The following is a 15202-nucleotide window of genomic DNA, read 5'->3' as shown; positions in this document are numbered from 1 at the left end:
CATTTTTACCTACACAATCACCATGTCAACACACAACTAATTTTTCAGTATTTTTACATTTTCTCTCGTCTAGCTAGCGTTTGCTGCAGTGTTGGTTGATGCTGTGTTCTGTTAGCAGTGAACTCGTCGTGCTGAGGATCAATGGGGTTTTCCATCCACCGAGTTTTTGCGCTTTTTGAAAATGCGCATGAAAAAAGCTGGATGGAAAAAAGCCCCAAATATCGCAAAAAGATTAGACTAACAAAGTTAGACTATCGCATCGACAAAATTCGGAAAAACTGGATGGAAAAGGGTTTTTCGCATAAACGATGACGTATCATGCCTCAAGTCATGTGGTTCTGTACATGATCGCGATGTAAAGATGGCAAATGCATACAAAAACAGTTCTGGAGAGAGCAAAAATTGAATTTAACTTCATGTATAGAAAAGAAAAATAAAAAAATGTTTCAAAACCTCAACATGCAAAAATGCGTAACTGCCAGATGGATGTAAAAACCACTATTGTTTGGCGTTCTCTCACGTAATCTAAAGTTTATTCGCATAACTGTATGCGAATTATTTTTTCGAAAGGTTTGGATGGAAACCCGGCTTATGATAACTAAAATTATTTATACGGTCTCCGGTCGCGACGCGTCAAACCTCGCTCAGGGATTACGTCACACGCAACGCAGTGCCGTAGTGCCCGTACATTTACATTTTAATGGTCCAATGAAGGTAATTTAAAAAACCAGGACATTTCTTCACTTAAAAACCCGGGACAGGACGTGAAATACTGACATGTTGAGTTTTCTGCTCATTAGCATAACGTGGTTTACGTCCACTGGAAACAAGGTATCGGATGTTGGTATCGGAGCCGTTTGCGATTACGAGTAGGCCTACGGGTAAATGGACATGGTATCGGGCAAATACCGATACCAGTATCGGTATTCATGCATCTCTACTTATTATTCTTATATTGCATTGAAAATTAACATTCTAAAATGCAAACATAAATCTAGGGAACATGACAATTATTCTGTTAATGCTTTTGGGAAAGTAGTGAGTAATTAAAAAGGCTGCTTCAGGTTGAACACTGTTGGATTTGTCATTGGTCTCATTGTATATTACTAGTATGTCAGTGGCATTGCCTGTTTAATGTAAACCTAATGATGAATGTAAACAAGGTAAACCTATACTATTGTTATACTAGATAATAGTCAACATGTACAGATTGGTTAGTCCTAATCAGGCCCGTTGACAGTCTTGCTAGGGCCCGGGACAAGAAAGTTTAATGAAAATGACGTAATCGCAGTGGCACCGACCGTGCGCGAGGGCCTCGCGCGCTGTCCCGAGGTCGTGCACCTCTTGACTTTTGTAACTTCGCGCGCGACGCGCTTCAGCGCAATGAACAAAGTCATGTTTGCAGGGTTCATACACCTTTATAATGTGGAATTAAAGCACTTGTACTTCACTTTAAAGGTCCATTTCAATATTTTCCAGCACGTTAAACTTAATTAAGTTAAATATTTATACATATACTCGAAATAATTCGCTTTTTATCACATTATTTAATGGTTGTTTATTTTCAAAACGCCCAATCTTAACGTCTTCACGAGAACTGTTCAGTCAGACAGCTATTTGTTGTGAAACGAAGTAGTTACTTTCAAGCATTTTCAAGTACTTTAGCCTAAATTCCAGCACTTTTCAAACCTGGAACACAATGCAACATTAAAATTCGTCAGGTAAATGTTTTCCTTTCTTTTCTGCGCTCCAGATTTCTGTATTTACTTTAACTATCCACCACTGTATTTCCCGCTGTTGTGGGGGTACCAGCCGGTTACGGTCGGTGCTGGATCAAACCATTTTCCAGTGGGATGCGGGGGTGTATGCACTTAATGGAAAATATGCAGATAGGTTAAAAAACATATTTTAGCCATTGAGTTTATTTTGAGTACAGAATTTTATATTAATGAAAGATTTCAAGATTATTTAAAAATTATAGACTTTAAATAAAAAATAAATTGCTGGGCTCTTTGATGGGTCCCCCTGGCCCTGGGGCCCGGGACAACAGACCCGGTTGTCCCCCCGTCGACGGGGCTGGTCCTAATTAACTGTGTACTAATAGTACAAAAGTACAGATTCACTATGACTACAGAAATAATGAAAGGTTTGGGGGATCAGTTCAAACAGGTGAAGTTCTCCTCCAGTGCAAATTACTGTGGCGATAAACCCCAAGTATCATATCTGTAATTTGCTAGTTGCATGCTAATAAAGGTATAGCTACGAGTAAAATAAATCACTCCTACCATTCTGGAAACGTATTCTTACTCTCTGAAAGCATCTGGACATTAAGCCATTTTTGCTGATTTTTTATACAAAATATGTCAGTAATCCAGTAGTTTCATTAAAAATAAAATGTCTTCAGGAGACAATCTGTGTGTGTGTGTAAATGACCAAATTAATCGAAACTACCTAAAACAGGAACAATGAGGCGTACTACTTCTATTTAAATATAAAATGTGGTGTACATTATCGTTTTAAACTTGTCAAAGGTTATAGATTTGGCTAAAACAATTGAGAATCAATGGGCATATTTAACAAATAAGCTCTTTATACAACGGAGTATTACAATATACAAGCCGTTGGCACATCTTGGAACTGCTGGTCTAGAACTGGTTGGCTCTGCGGTTGTGCAACTGGATGATGTAGGGAGATTAAGTGGAAGTGAAACCTGCAGCTCCATTTTGTAAAGAGTGGCATACACATCTGTAGGAGAAAAACACGGTGAGTATCTGAATCCGAGCGGTCATTTAAAAATTATACAAAGAAACCTCACAAACGACCGTTAAGGAGATTTATATCGAAGTCTGAATTAACTGAAGTAATTTTATTATTGAACATGAAACAGGGTCTTGCTGCTAAAAAGCCCATTATGCATTATGGGAAAATTCAGGAAACCACACTCAGAATTAAAAAGACGTTTAAACATCATTACAAATACTAGGACTTAAAAGTAGATTAATTAAAAACTGGGGGGTGCGTGTGTAAATTGTTGGCGGGGGGAGGGGGGTGTAAAATGGACACATTCGTGTGTCTCACGCTCAATGCGTGAGAGTTGGCAACTCTGTTAACCTCTACAACACAGTGGACAAGATAACCTCTATAAAGATCACAGTGGACCAGTTAACCTCTACAATGAACACAGTGGACCAGATAACCTGTATAATGAACACAGTGTACCAGATAACCTCTATAATGAACACAGTGGACCAGATAACCTCTATAATGAACAGTGTACCAGATAACCTGTATAATGAACACAGTGGACCAGATAACCTCTATAAAGATCACAGTGGACCAGATAACCTCTATAATGAACACAGTGGACCAGATAACCTCTATAATGAACACAGTGGACCAGTTAACCTGTATAATGAACACAGTGGACCAGATAACCTCTATAATGAACACAGTGGACCAGATAACCTCTATAATGAACACAGTGGACCAGTTAACCTGTATAATGAACACAGTGGACCAGATAACCTCTACAATGAACACAGTGGACCAGATAACCTCTATAATGAACACAGTGGACCAGATAACCTCTATAATGAACACAGTGGACCAGATAACCTCTATAATGAACACAGTGGACCAGATAACCTCTATAATGAACACAGTGGACCAGTTAACCTGTATAATGAACACAGTGGACCAGATAACCTCTATAATGAGCACAGTGGACCAGTTAACCTGTATAATGAACACAGTGGACCAGATAACCTCTATAAAGATCACAGTGGACCAGTTAACCTCTATAATGAATACAGTGGACCAGATAACCTGTATAATGAACAGTGTACCAGATAACCTCTATAATGAACACAGTGGACCAGATAACCTGTATAATGAACACAGTGGACAAGATAACCTCTATAAAGATCACAGTGGACCAGTTAACCTCTACAATGAACACAGTGGACCAGATAACCTGTATAATGAACACAGTGTACCAGATAACCTCTATAATGAACACAGTGGACCAGTTAACCTGTATAATGAACACAGTGGACGAGATAACCTCTATAAAGATCACAGTGGACCAGTTAACCTCTATAATGAACACAGTGGACCAGATAATCTGTATAATGAACAGTGTACCAGATAACCTCTATAATGAACACAGTGGACCAGGTAACCTGTATAATGAACACTGTGGACCAGATAACCTGTATAATGAACACAGTGTACCAGATAACCTGTATAATGAACACAGTGTACCAGTTAACCTCTATAATGAACACAGTGGAGCAGATAACCTCTATAATGAACACAGTGGACCAGGTAACCTGTAAAATGAACACAGTGGACCAGATAACCTGTATAATGAACACAGTGGACCAGATAACCTGTATAATGAACACTGTGGACCAGTTAACCTGTATTGTCAGGAACAACACCGAATCAGCTCTCCTCCTACCTCACCTACCGTCCTATTACCACGCCCTTCTATCACAGTACTTATACCCCTCCGTCAACTTCCTAGTTGCAAAGTATTGCAGACTCATGCAGCATACCGAGCATTTCTACTGCTTGTCTGATCTCCCGTGTTCTGACCCTTGCTTACTCCCCAGACATAGATCCCTGTTCCGTCTGTGTTCTAGTAGAAGGTATCCCTGTTCCCTATGTGTTCTAGTAGCAGGTATCTATTCCCTCTGTGTTCTAGTAGCAGGTATCTCTGTTCCCTCTGTGTTCTAGTAGCAGGTATCTCTGTTCCCTATGTGTTCTAGTAGCAGGTATCTATTCCCTCTGTGTTCTAGTAGCAGGTATCTCTGTTCCCTCTGTGTTCTAGTAGCAGGTATCTCTGTTCCCTCTGTGTTCTAGTAGCAGGTATCTCTGTTCCCTATGTGTTCTAGTAGCAGGTATCTATTCCCTCTGTGTTCTAGTAGCAGGTATCTCTACTAGAACACAGATTTGGGAGAAATACAGGGATGGACACAAACACAGGCACAGACATACGTCTGTATAAACGGAGCCAGGCATCGCGCCTGTAGGAGAGCAGTCAGGAGGGGAAACCCTCCCGGAGCTGCAGGCGCTGCCGTAGGCGGTCCTCCTCTCACCCTCGCCACAAACCCTCCGTTGGGTGTGGTGCGGCTGGTGGACGCCCTTGCAGCCCTCTCCGTGGGCACGCGACCAGTCTCTCTGGCAGCCCTCGAGGGGCACACCGCAGGATGGCCCTGCCGACGCTTATTCTCCCCTCTCCGGGGACCCTGCCAAGGATCTTCACCTCCCCCTAGTGAACGCTCCCCTGATCCAGCCTCACGCACGGTGCTCTCTATCTCCATCTCCTCTTCACCGTCTGAACGCCAGATCATTGGCTCCACCGGGGTTTCGCCACAGGACCAGTCCATCGTACTCCCCTCTGAGGGATCGGGAGAAAGCTCCTCCTTCCGCCCTCTCTTGCCCCTCACAGTTTCACCGAAGTACTCCGTGGGGGGTGGACTCAAGTCCTCCTCCTCCGTGCACAAGTCACTGTCTTCCTCTTCCGTACACGGCTCACGGTCTTCATCCTCCGTGTACGGCTCACCGTCCGAGTACTCGGATGGAGGAGGGCGTTCTTCTTCCTCGCCCTCATCATAACACTCGGTGGGGGCCAAGTACACGGACGGAGGAGGGCTCACCTCTTCCTCACCACCCTCGCCGTAGTACTCGGTGGGGGCCGAGTACACGGACGGAGGAGGGCTTACCTCTTCCTCACCACCCTCGCCGTAGTACTCGGTAGGGGCCGAGTACACGGACGTAGGGGAGCTCTCCTCCTCTTCGGCTTCCTCCTCCGACTCCTCCCCCTCGAACTCACTCTTGGAGGTCTTTTCGGTGGAGCAGAGCTCTAGGGAGTTTTTTATGCATAGCCTTTGGCGCTATTTTACTTGGTGTATTTGAGCGATGGTTCTCGTGTTAGAGCATTACTACGTCCGAGTGGGTCAGTATAGGAGAGTATTTAATTTTGTCATTCTCTCATTACTACGTCAGAGTGGGTCAGTATAGGTGTGACGCAGGGATAGAGGCAGCAGGAGGCAGAGGCTGTAAACTAAAAGCTTTATTGTCCATAGTAATCACAACGGAAAGACTGGGGCCAGACGGCAATAACAAAGAGGCAGGTGACACTCAGCACAGTCCAGTCAGGCAGTCCAGTAGCTTGAGTGACGAGCATGGAGCAGGCTACTGGTGATGAAAGTGAAGGCTCTTCAGTGTGCAGCACTGGACTGCAAAACCTGTGGGCTTAAGTGCCAGGTGAATCATTGGTGGCCAGGTGTCAGTAATTCGGTGATTGTGACCGGGGGAGTGGTTTGGTGTGAGAGGGTGTGCTGCGGACTGAGGTGGGAGTGTGTGTGGGTGTGTCAGTGCGCACGTGCGCCCTCTGGTGGCGCCAGGCCCGCTCACCGTGACAATAGGAGCGTATTTAATTAGTTCATTCTCTCATTACTACGTCTGAGTGGGACAGTATAGGAGGGTATTTAATTATTTAATCGTCTCATTACTAAGTCTGCGGGGGTTAGTATCGGAACAGTATTGGGATTAGTTTCTGTATTTACTTTTTTTTTGGATTAGCTGGCTTAGTTTTTGTATTGAAATATTTTAGTTTAGAAATATTTAGGAACTACTGGTGATTATTCATTTTTTTTATTTATTTGTCACTTTGTGTTTAAATAGTTAAATAAATAGCTCCAGCATTTCTGTCCACCTGAGATATCAACTGGCCTGTGTCCTACTCTGGGTGGTGCTATTTCACATATGTGAAACACTAACTTACTTTTTTAATGACATCTTCATACTTTGATGTTTAGTGGTATTGGTGAAGTAACGTCTGATTAGAAGATGGGGAATTCCATTCTAGTCCAGACCAACGTCACAGATCAGACCAACATCACAGCTCAGACCAACGTCACAGATCAGACCAACATCACAGCTCAGATGGGAGGGAATGTCTGTGCTCCTCAGATCCAAGGGAGTCAGTTTCATGCTCCAGTGACAATGAACTTTACATATGGAGGTAAGAGATTAATCTGAAATGTTGAGATGATCAGAGATCACAGTTAATATTTATTTATAATTACTGGGTTTATACATACAAAGGTCACAAATACAATTCTCACAGTTGTAAATCTTCTTTCTGAGATCATTATCACCTGTTTGGTATAATTTATTATTCAGACTCCTGACTGTAATTCTACAAAATATCTGATTATGTGCAAGTGAACCAGGACGAATTGAAGGCATAAGGTGGTCACATCAAATATTGAGATGATTCTTTTCATTCATTTTGTTAATTGGCAAAATAAACAATTGTCACATCTATAAACACATCTTCTATTTTTGAAGCATTCTTACTTTGCATTTCCCCCACACCTGCCTAAAACCTTAATATAAACATATTGTATATATATTGTATAGTATATAAAACAAATGAATAAAGTACATGAATACAGTCGTCATAGTTGCAAATCCTCCTTTATAAGTCTGGGGTTCTTTTTACTCTGTACTTGATAAAGTTAATTATGATACTAAAGTTATTTTGGTTAATAACATTGGGATTTTCCACTGTTCTCTCCACCAGTTCAGAAACAGTCCAGTTCCAGCACCATCTCAGTTCAGACTGGAGTATCTTCAGAGACTCTCAGTAAAGGTCTGTTTATACACATCACTGATTATGTGCTGAAGATCACATCTGAATATACACATCACTGATTATGTGCTGAAGATCACATCTGAATATAAACATCACTGATTTTGTACTGAAGATCACATCTGAATATACAAATCACTGATTATGTACTGAAGATCACATCTGAATATACACATCACTGATTATGTAGTGAAGATCACATCTGAATATACACATCACTGATTATGTAGTGAAGATCACATCTGAATATACACATCAATGATTATGTACTGAAGATCACATCTGAATATACACATCACTGATTATGTAGTGAAGATCACATCTGAATATACACATCACTGATTATGTAGTGAAGATCACATCTGAATATACACATCACTGATTATGTAGTGAAGATCACATCTGAATATACACATCACTGATTATGTACTGAAGATCACATCTGAATATACACATAACACATACACTAACCCTAACCAATTAAAAGGTTCTGGAACTGTAGATGTTTGTTGGCCGACTGGGTGTGGGGAATGATTAGATGAGACACCTATAACCTCAACCCCAAAACTCCTACTGAGGGGATCAAACCATCACCCAGGACTCAAGAGTGTAAAGACAGAACTCAAGACTGTAGAGAGAAGGAATAGAGGAGACTCAGCAGACAGACCTTAAGGTCTCTTTAACTAACACTCACCACTAGGGGGTCTGTGAGCTGCTCTACACTAGGCTGGGTGAGAGGTGTGGTTGATTGACTGATTACTGTGAAGATGGCTCTATGTCTCCCTCTGGTGGCTAAAGAAGGCTTAGTCTGAGCTGATCTGTTGCATGTTACAAACAAGTTTGGTTTAGACATCTTTGATTAGTAGATTACATGCAACATTACCAGTTTTTACTGGTAGGTATGTTATGGTTTCTGAAACAGAATGTAAGAATTCTGGCTACTGTAATTATAATGTGTTGATGTGTCTAAGTTTTCTTAACAGAAATTGTACTTAATTGACAGTGGCATAGTTCATGTGGGTTTAGTGCAAACCAAATATAATCATAGATAATAACCACATAAAATAATGGGGGTAGACAGGACACACTCAAATGATGATTATTATACAAAGTTTAGCACAGTTCAGCATAAACTTTAATACTGAACAACACAAATGGGACAAACAAAGATAAGCGGTGGTCACACACACACGCACACACACACACACACACACACACACACACACACACACACACACACACACACACACACATATATATATATATATATATATATATATATATATATATATATATATATATATATATATATATATATATATATATATAAGCAAATAAAATAATTGTCTTAATGTGTTGTTTCTGTTGTTTTAGATCTGGTCTCTGTATATCAGCAAAAGCTCAAAGCCAAACTCCTGAAGAAATGTAACAGAATTAATGAAGGAATCTCAGATCATGGAAGCTCAATCCTTCTGAACGAGATCTTCACAGAGCTCTACATCACAGAGGGAGGGAGTGGAAACGTCAATGATGAACATGAGGTGAGACAGATTGAGACAGCATCCAGGAGACCAGCAACACAGGAGACACCCATCAAATGTAATGACCTCTTTAAAGACAAACCCATCAGAACAGTGCTGACTAAAGGAGTTGCTGGAATTGGGAAAACAGTCTCTGTGCAGAAGTTCATTCTGGACTGGGCTGAAGGAAGAGCCAATCAGGACGTCCGCTTCATATTTCCACTTCCTTTTAGGGAGCTGAATTTGATAAAGAAGGAAAAGAATCTAATGGATTTGCTTGATCACTTCTTCCCAGAAACAAAAACATTACCGTTAATAGACGGTGATGCTGATAAAGTCATTTTCATCTTTGATGGTCTTGATGAGTGTCGACTTCCTCTAGATTTCCAGAACAATGAGAGCTTATCGGACATAACAGAGTCGACCTCGGTGGATGTGCTGCTGACAAACCTCATCAAGGGGATTCTGCTTCCCTCTGCTCTCCTCTGGATAACCTCTCGACCAGCAGCAGCCAATCAGATCCCTCCTGAGTGTGTTGACCTGGTAACAGAGGTACGAGGGTTCAGTGACCCTCAGAAAGAGGAGTACTTCAGGAAGAGAATCAGTGACCAGAGTCTGGCCAATACAATCATCACACACGTGAAGTCATCAAGAAGTCTCTACATCATGTGCCATATTCCAGTCTTCTGTTGGATTGCAGCCACTGTTCTAGAGAGGATGTTGGATGAAGCAGAGAGTGGAGAGATCCCCAAGACTCTGACTCAGATGTTCACACACTTCCTGATCTTTCACATTAAACACAAGGACAGAAAGTACCATGGAAAAATTGACACTGATTCTCACCAGACTAGAAAGAGTGTTCTTACACTGGGAAAACTGGCTTTTCAACAGCTGGAAAATGGCAACCTGATCTTCTATGAGAAAGACCTGAGAGAGTGTGGCGTTGATGTCAAAGAAGTCTCAGTGTACTCAGGAGTCTGTACCCAGATCTTCAGAAAGGAGGCTCTGCTGTACCTGGTGAAGGTGTTCAGCTTTGTGCATCTGAGTGTTCAGGAGTTTCTAGCTGCTTTATATGCATTTCTCTCCTTCATCTCCAACAACACAAATGTGCTGGAACATCAAACCACTGCAGACCTACATGACATTAAAAGATCAACAATGTCTGACTTCCTTAAGAAAGCAGTGGACAAGGCCTTACAGAGTCAGAATGGACACCTGGACCTTTTCCTCCGCTTCCTTCTGGGTCTTTCACTGGAGTCCAATCAGACTCTCTTACGAGATCTACTGACACAGACAGGAAGCAGCTCTCACAGCAAAGAGGAAACAGTCAAGTACATCAAGGAGAAGATCAGGGAGAATCCCTCTCCAGAGAAATCCATCAATCTGTTCCACTGTCTGAATGAACTGAATGATCATTCTCTAGTGCAGGAGGTCCAAACATACCTGAGCAGAGAAAATAACCTTCGTCTCAGTGGAGCCTTTCTCTCCCCTGATCAGTGGTCAGCTCTGGTGTTTGTGTTGCTGAACTCAGAAGAGGAGCTGGATGAGTTTGCCCTGTGGAAATATGACCCATCAGAGGAATGTCTAATGAGACTGCTGCCAGTGGTCACAGCATCCAGAAAAGCTGAGTGAGTATTTTTATAAACACATTACAGCACTAGGGAGAGTTTCCCAAAAGCATCATAGAATCAGTACAAAATCATAGTAAGACTAAGAACATGATTACCGTATTTTCTGGACTATAGAGCGCACCTCAATATAAGCCGCACCTACAAAGTAAAAAAAAAAGGAAAATGTTGTATAATGTTGTATGCGGCTAAAAAGAATCATAACACATCTGTTTCTCTCTCTCGCACACACACACACACAAACACACACACACACACACACACACACACACACACACACACACACACACACACACACACACACACACACACACACACACACTCCTGTTATCTGTGTCTCCCTCTAGTTCTCCTGGTGCCTCTCCAGTAAGGGTGTAGTGGAGGTAGAGAGAGTAAGTGACAGGGTGATCTGTGTAAAGTTAGAGATTGATGGGGTGATGATGAATGTCATCAGTGCTTATGCTCCTCAGGTAGGTTGTGATGTGGAGGAGAAAGAAGAATTCTGGAGAGAGTTAGATGAAGTTGTTTTGCAGGTTCCTAAGGAAGAGAGAGTGGTTATTGGAGCAGATTTAAATGGACATGATTTAAATGGACATGGAGGTGTTGGGTAGATGTGGTGTTAATGTAAGGAATATGAAAGGACAAATGGTGGTAGATTTTGCTAAAAGGATAAAGATGGCTGTAGTTAACACTTACTTTAAGAAAAAGGAAGAGCACAGGGTAACATATAAGAGTGGGGGAAGATGCACACAGGTCGACTATATCCTCTGTAGGAGGCAAAACCTGAAAGAGGTTAGTGATTGCAAGGTGTTACCAGGGAAGAGTGTAGCTAAACAGCATAGGATGGTGATATGTAGGATGGTTTTGGAGGTGAAGAAGAGGAAGAGAGTGAGAATGGAACCAAAGATCAGGTGTGAGAACAGTGTGACAGCAGTGAGATGTGCGGTAGGAATGACAGACGGGTTTAAAGTGGGGGTAGGACTACATCAGGGATCAGCCCTGAGTCCCTTCCTGTTCGCAATTGACTGACTGACTGACGGACGAGGTTAGGCAGGAGTCCCCTTGGACTATGATGTTTGCTGATGACATTGTGATCTGTAGTGAGAGTAGAGAGCAGGTGGAGGTGAGCTTGAAAAGATGGAGATATGCTTTGGAGAGCAGGGGAATGAAAGTGAGCAGGAGTAAAACAGAGTACATGTGTGTGAATTAGAGGGGAGACAGAGGACAGGTCCAGTTACAAGGAGTTGATTTGGTGAAGGTTGATGAGTTTACCTTCTTAGGGTCGAGGTACAGAGTAATGGAGGAAGTGAAGGAGAGGTAAAGAAGAGAGTGCAGGCAGGGTGGGGTGGATGGAATAAAGTGTCTGGGGTGATCTGTGATAGAAGGGTGTCGGCTAGAATGAAAGGAAAGATCTATTGGACAGTAGTGAGACCTGCTATGTTGTATGGACTGGAGAGAGTGGCACTGACAAAGAGACAGGTGAGGGAGATGGAGGTGTCTGAGATGAAGATGTTGAGATTCTCATTTGGAGTGACGAGGAAGGATAACATCAGAAATGAGTTTATTAGAGGATCAGCACATGTAGCATGTTTTGGAGATAAAGTTAGAGAAGCGAGATTGAGATGATTTGGACATGTACAGAGGAGGGAGGAGAGGTATATTGGTAGGAGGGTCTTGAGGATGGAACTTCCAGGCGAGAGGAGGAGAGGTAGACCTAAGAGGAGGTTTATGGATGCAGTGGTAGAGGATATGAGAGTGGCTGGTGTGTCAGTGGAGGACACTCAGGACAGGGCCAGATGGAGGAGTTTGATCCGCTGTGGTGACCCCTAAACGGGAATTGCCGAAAGAAGAAGAAGAAGATCATTATTAATGTTTAACCAACACAAACGATGCTAATCAGCTAGCTGGGTTAGTTAACATAAGTTAACAGCTTAACTAGCACATTTTCAGTATCATGTTGAGGTCTAAATTCATATATGGGTCTTATGTGTGTTTATGAAGAAGATGTGTTTTGGTGATGTGTGTTAATATGAAATATTCATTTCTACATGATTTTATCCTGATGTTGCTGCTCCAGACACATTTTGGACTCTTGGACAAACCGCTGTGCGCGTGCATGATGGATCCACGTGTGTATGTGTGTGTGTGTGTGTGTGTGTGTGTGTGTGTGTGTGTGTGTGTGTGTGTGTGATATATATTAGTATAGGGCCCCTCATGTCAAAGTGACAGGTTGACCTCTAGTTGAACCCGCCCCCCCCCCCTCCCCCCCCCCCCCCCCCCGCCCCCCCCCCCCACCACGCCCCCCCCCCCACCATGCCCCCCCCCCACCACCCCCCACCCCCTACATCACCCCACCGTGTGACGTCATCACATCAATCAATGTCAAGACGATCAAAGTGTAAAGCAATGCTTTGATATTTTGTTTCGATAAGTTTTGATAAGCTTAATTAAAACATTATTTTGATCTTCTTTGATGTCGACTCTCCGGAGCTGTGTAACCCTAGCCACCTGCGACACACACACACAAACACGCACACACACACACAAACCCCTAGTCCACACAGAACAACGCTAAAGACACACACACACATACTGATGCGCTCGCACATGACCTTGACTAGCGCTGTAGGGAAACCGTTATCTGCACACACGCACACATACACACACGCGCCCTTAGTCACACACACACACACATCCCTAGTAGCGCAGAGCCGCGCATGCGCACACAAATATGCTTACTTTGAGTAACTTCAAACAAAACTCTGATGAACCAATGAGGAGGCATTCTCAACAGACCAATCCGGGGTGCGTGTCTAGCGCGCGAGCATTTAAGGAGAGAGAGGGGGAACGTTTCCTTGAGGAGTCAACATGCAGTCTATGGTGGTAAGCGATTGTCCGTACGCTCCTAAAAAACCTTTCGCATTTCAAAAAAGAAGAATCGATCCGATGGCGCACGGCGACACTCAACGCTACTGGCCTCTGAAAGATGACAGGGGTAGCGGAGGGTACCATTTTGACGAGAACACCTGCACGGTTACCTTCTTCACGATCCCAATTCCGTGCGTCCTCTTACCTGAAAAAGCTGCCGAGAAAGTGGAATACGATCTGTACGACTGGAAGGAGTTCCGAAGATGGCGCACGGAGTTTGAATACCTTTTGGAGAGAGGAGAAGTGCCGCTTCATACTATTAAGGAGCACGAATGGAAAGGTTACAGAAGCCCGTACCACGTTTTCAACATCCGAGCGTGTATGCTCGCCGAGGGAGTAGTAGACCTCTGTTTGGCGGTGACTTGCTCGCGTAAACGCGGGGCTCCCGGAGAAGACGTCGGGAAAAATGGCGAGGTGAAGTTCGGGCGTCTCAACTGGTACCAAATGCTAAAGTATTTCGCCATGGTCGATAATCTGTTCATGAATATGATGAAAAACATGGGCATTGAAACTATTAAGACGAATCTGTACAGCATGTTTGAGGAGTGCAAAGAAGAAAAAGTCGTGCCTCTGCCACAAGTCATCGAGGAACCCTACGAAGAAGACTCCTCCCACTCCTCATCATCCGATATAAATGAGCCGACCATAGCCGAGCAAGACAAACTGGTCATCATCGACATGGCGAACCTAGAGGAGGATCTCGAGACCTCTTCCTCGTCGAGCTCCAATGACAGCGAAGGACCCCCTCTTTCAGATCCTGAAGATAAAGAGAACGTGCCTCCCGAAACACCTTCAGTCGAAAAAACGGCCGACGAGATAGACGGCGTTCTCAGCACGAAGGTGCTAAAGATCATTCGAACCGTGCTCGGAGCCCTGCTGGATGGGATTATCGCTAAGGATATTAAGGAAAACTGCTACGGATGCGCTATCGATCACCCGAGTCAACTTCAGCACCAATGCCTGAGTGACCCTGAACCGAGCTATTTCTATCTCAACCTACCCAAGCTGCTTAAGAAAGTGTTCAAGCCGTGGTTCCCGCAAACGGTGACCGTAGCGCTGAATATGTGCGGTATCACAAATCCTCCTCCTCACAGCAAGATCTCCGCCGCTGCTGAGGCGATGATGATGGAGCTAAAGGACGAAAGTAACATCAAAGACGCTCTGAGAGAGATTGAAGAGCAAAGTCAGGATCTGTGCGAGAACGAAGACCTGCAGGAGCGCCTTAAGGATGTCTGGACGCTGCAAGAAACCATGGCCCTTGACGAGTCGCCTGAAAAGAAGCCTCAGCATTCTGAAAATTGAGAAAACCTTGTGAGCAGGCGTGACGGTTCTACATCCGAGAACAATCAATTAATAAGGGACATGATCTCTTTGTTCAGCAACGCCGTCAACGTCACAGCTTACGGACTCGCTGATGAGAGCGAGAGATTATCTGCTTTTTAAAAAAATTTTTTAACTGA

The 15202-nt window shown here is 43.4% G+C and overlaps 1 protein-coding gene across 2 annotated transcripts in view; it reads left to right on the top strand.

The window, feature by feature from the left end:
- The first annotated feature begins 2678 nt into the window (after positions 1-2678).
- Positions 2679-15202, top strand: part of LOC143523423 (NACHT, LRR and PYD domains-containing protein 3-like) — a 28866-nt gene continuing 16342 nt past the window's right edge. For both annotated transcript variants that reach the window (XM_077017881.1, XM_077017871.1), the window contains exons 1-4: positions 2679-2763; positions 6828-7033; positions 7598-7666; positions 9041-10814. In XM_077017881.1, coding sequence (XP_076873996.1) covers positions 6859-7033; positions 7598-7666; positions 9041-10814 — 2018 coding nt within the window. In that variant the 5' untranslated portion in view covers positions 2679-2763; positions 6828-6858. The remainder of the gene's footprint in view (positions 2764-6827; positions 7034-7597; positions 7667-9040; positions 10815-15202) is intronic.

The sequence above is a fragment of the Brachyhypopomus gauderio genome, chromosome 1 (assembly GCF_052324685.1).
Source record: "Brachyhypopomus gauderio isolate BG-103 chromosome 1, BGAUD_0.2, whole genome shotgun sequence".
Lineage (NCBI taxonomy): Eukaryota > Metazoa > Chordata > Actinopteri > Gymnotiformes > Hypopomidae > Brachyhypopomus > Brachyhypopomus gauderio.
The sequence above is the reverse complement of the archived record's forward strand: the minus strand, read 5'-3'. Positions and strand labels throughout refer to the sequence as shown.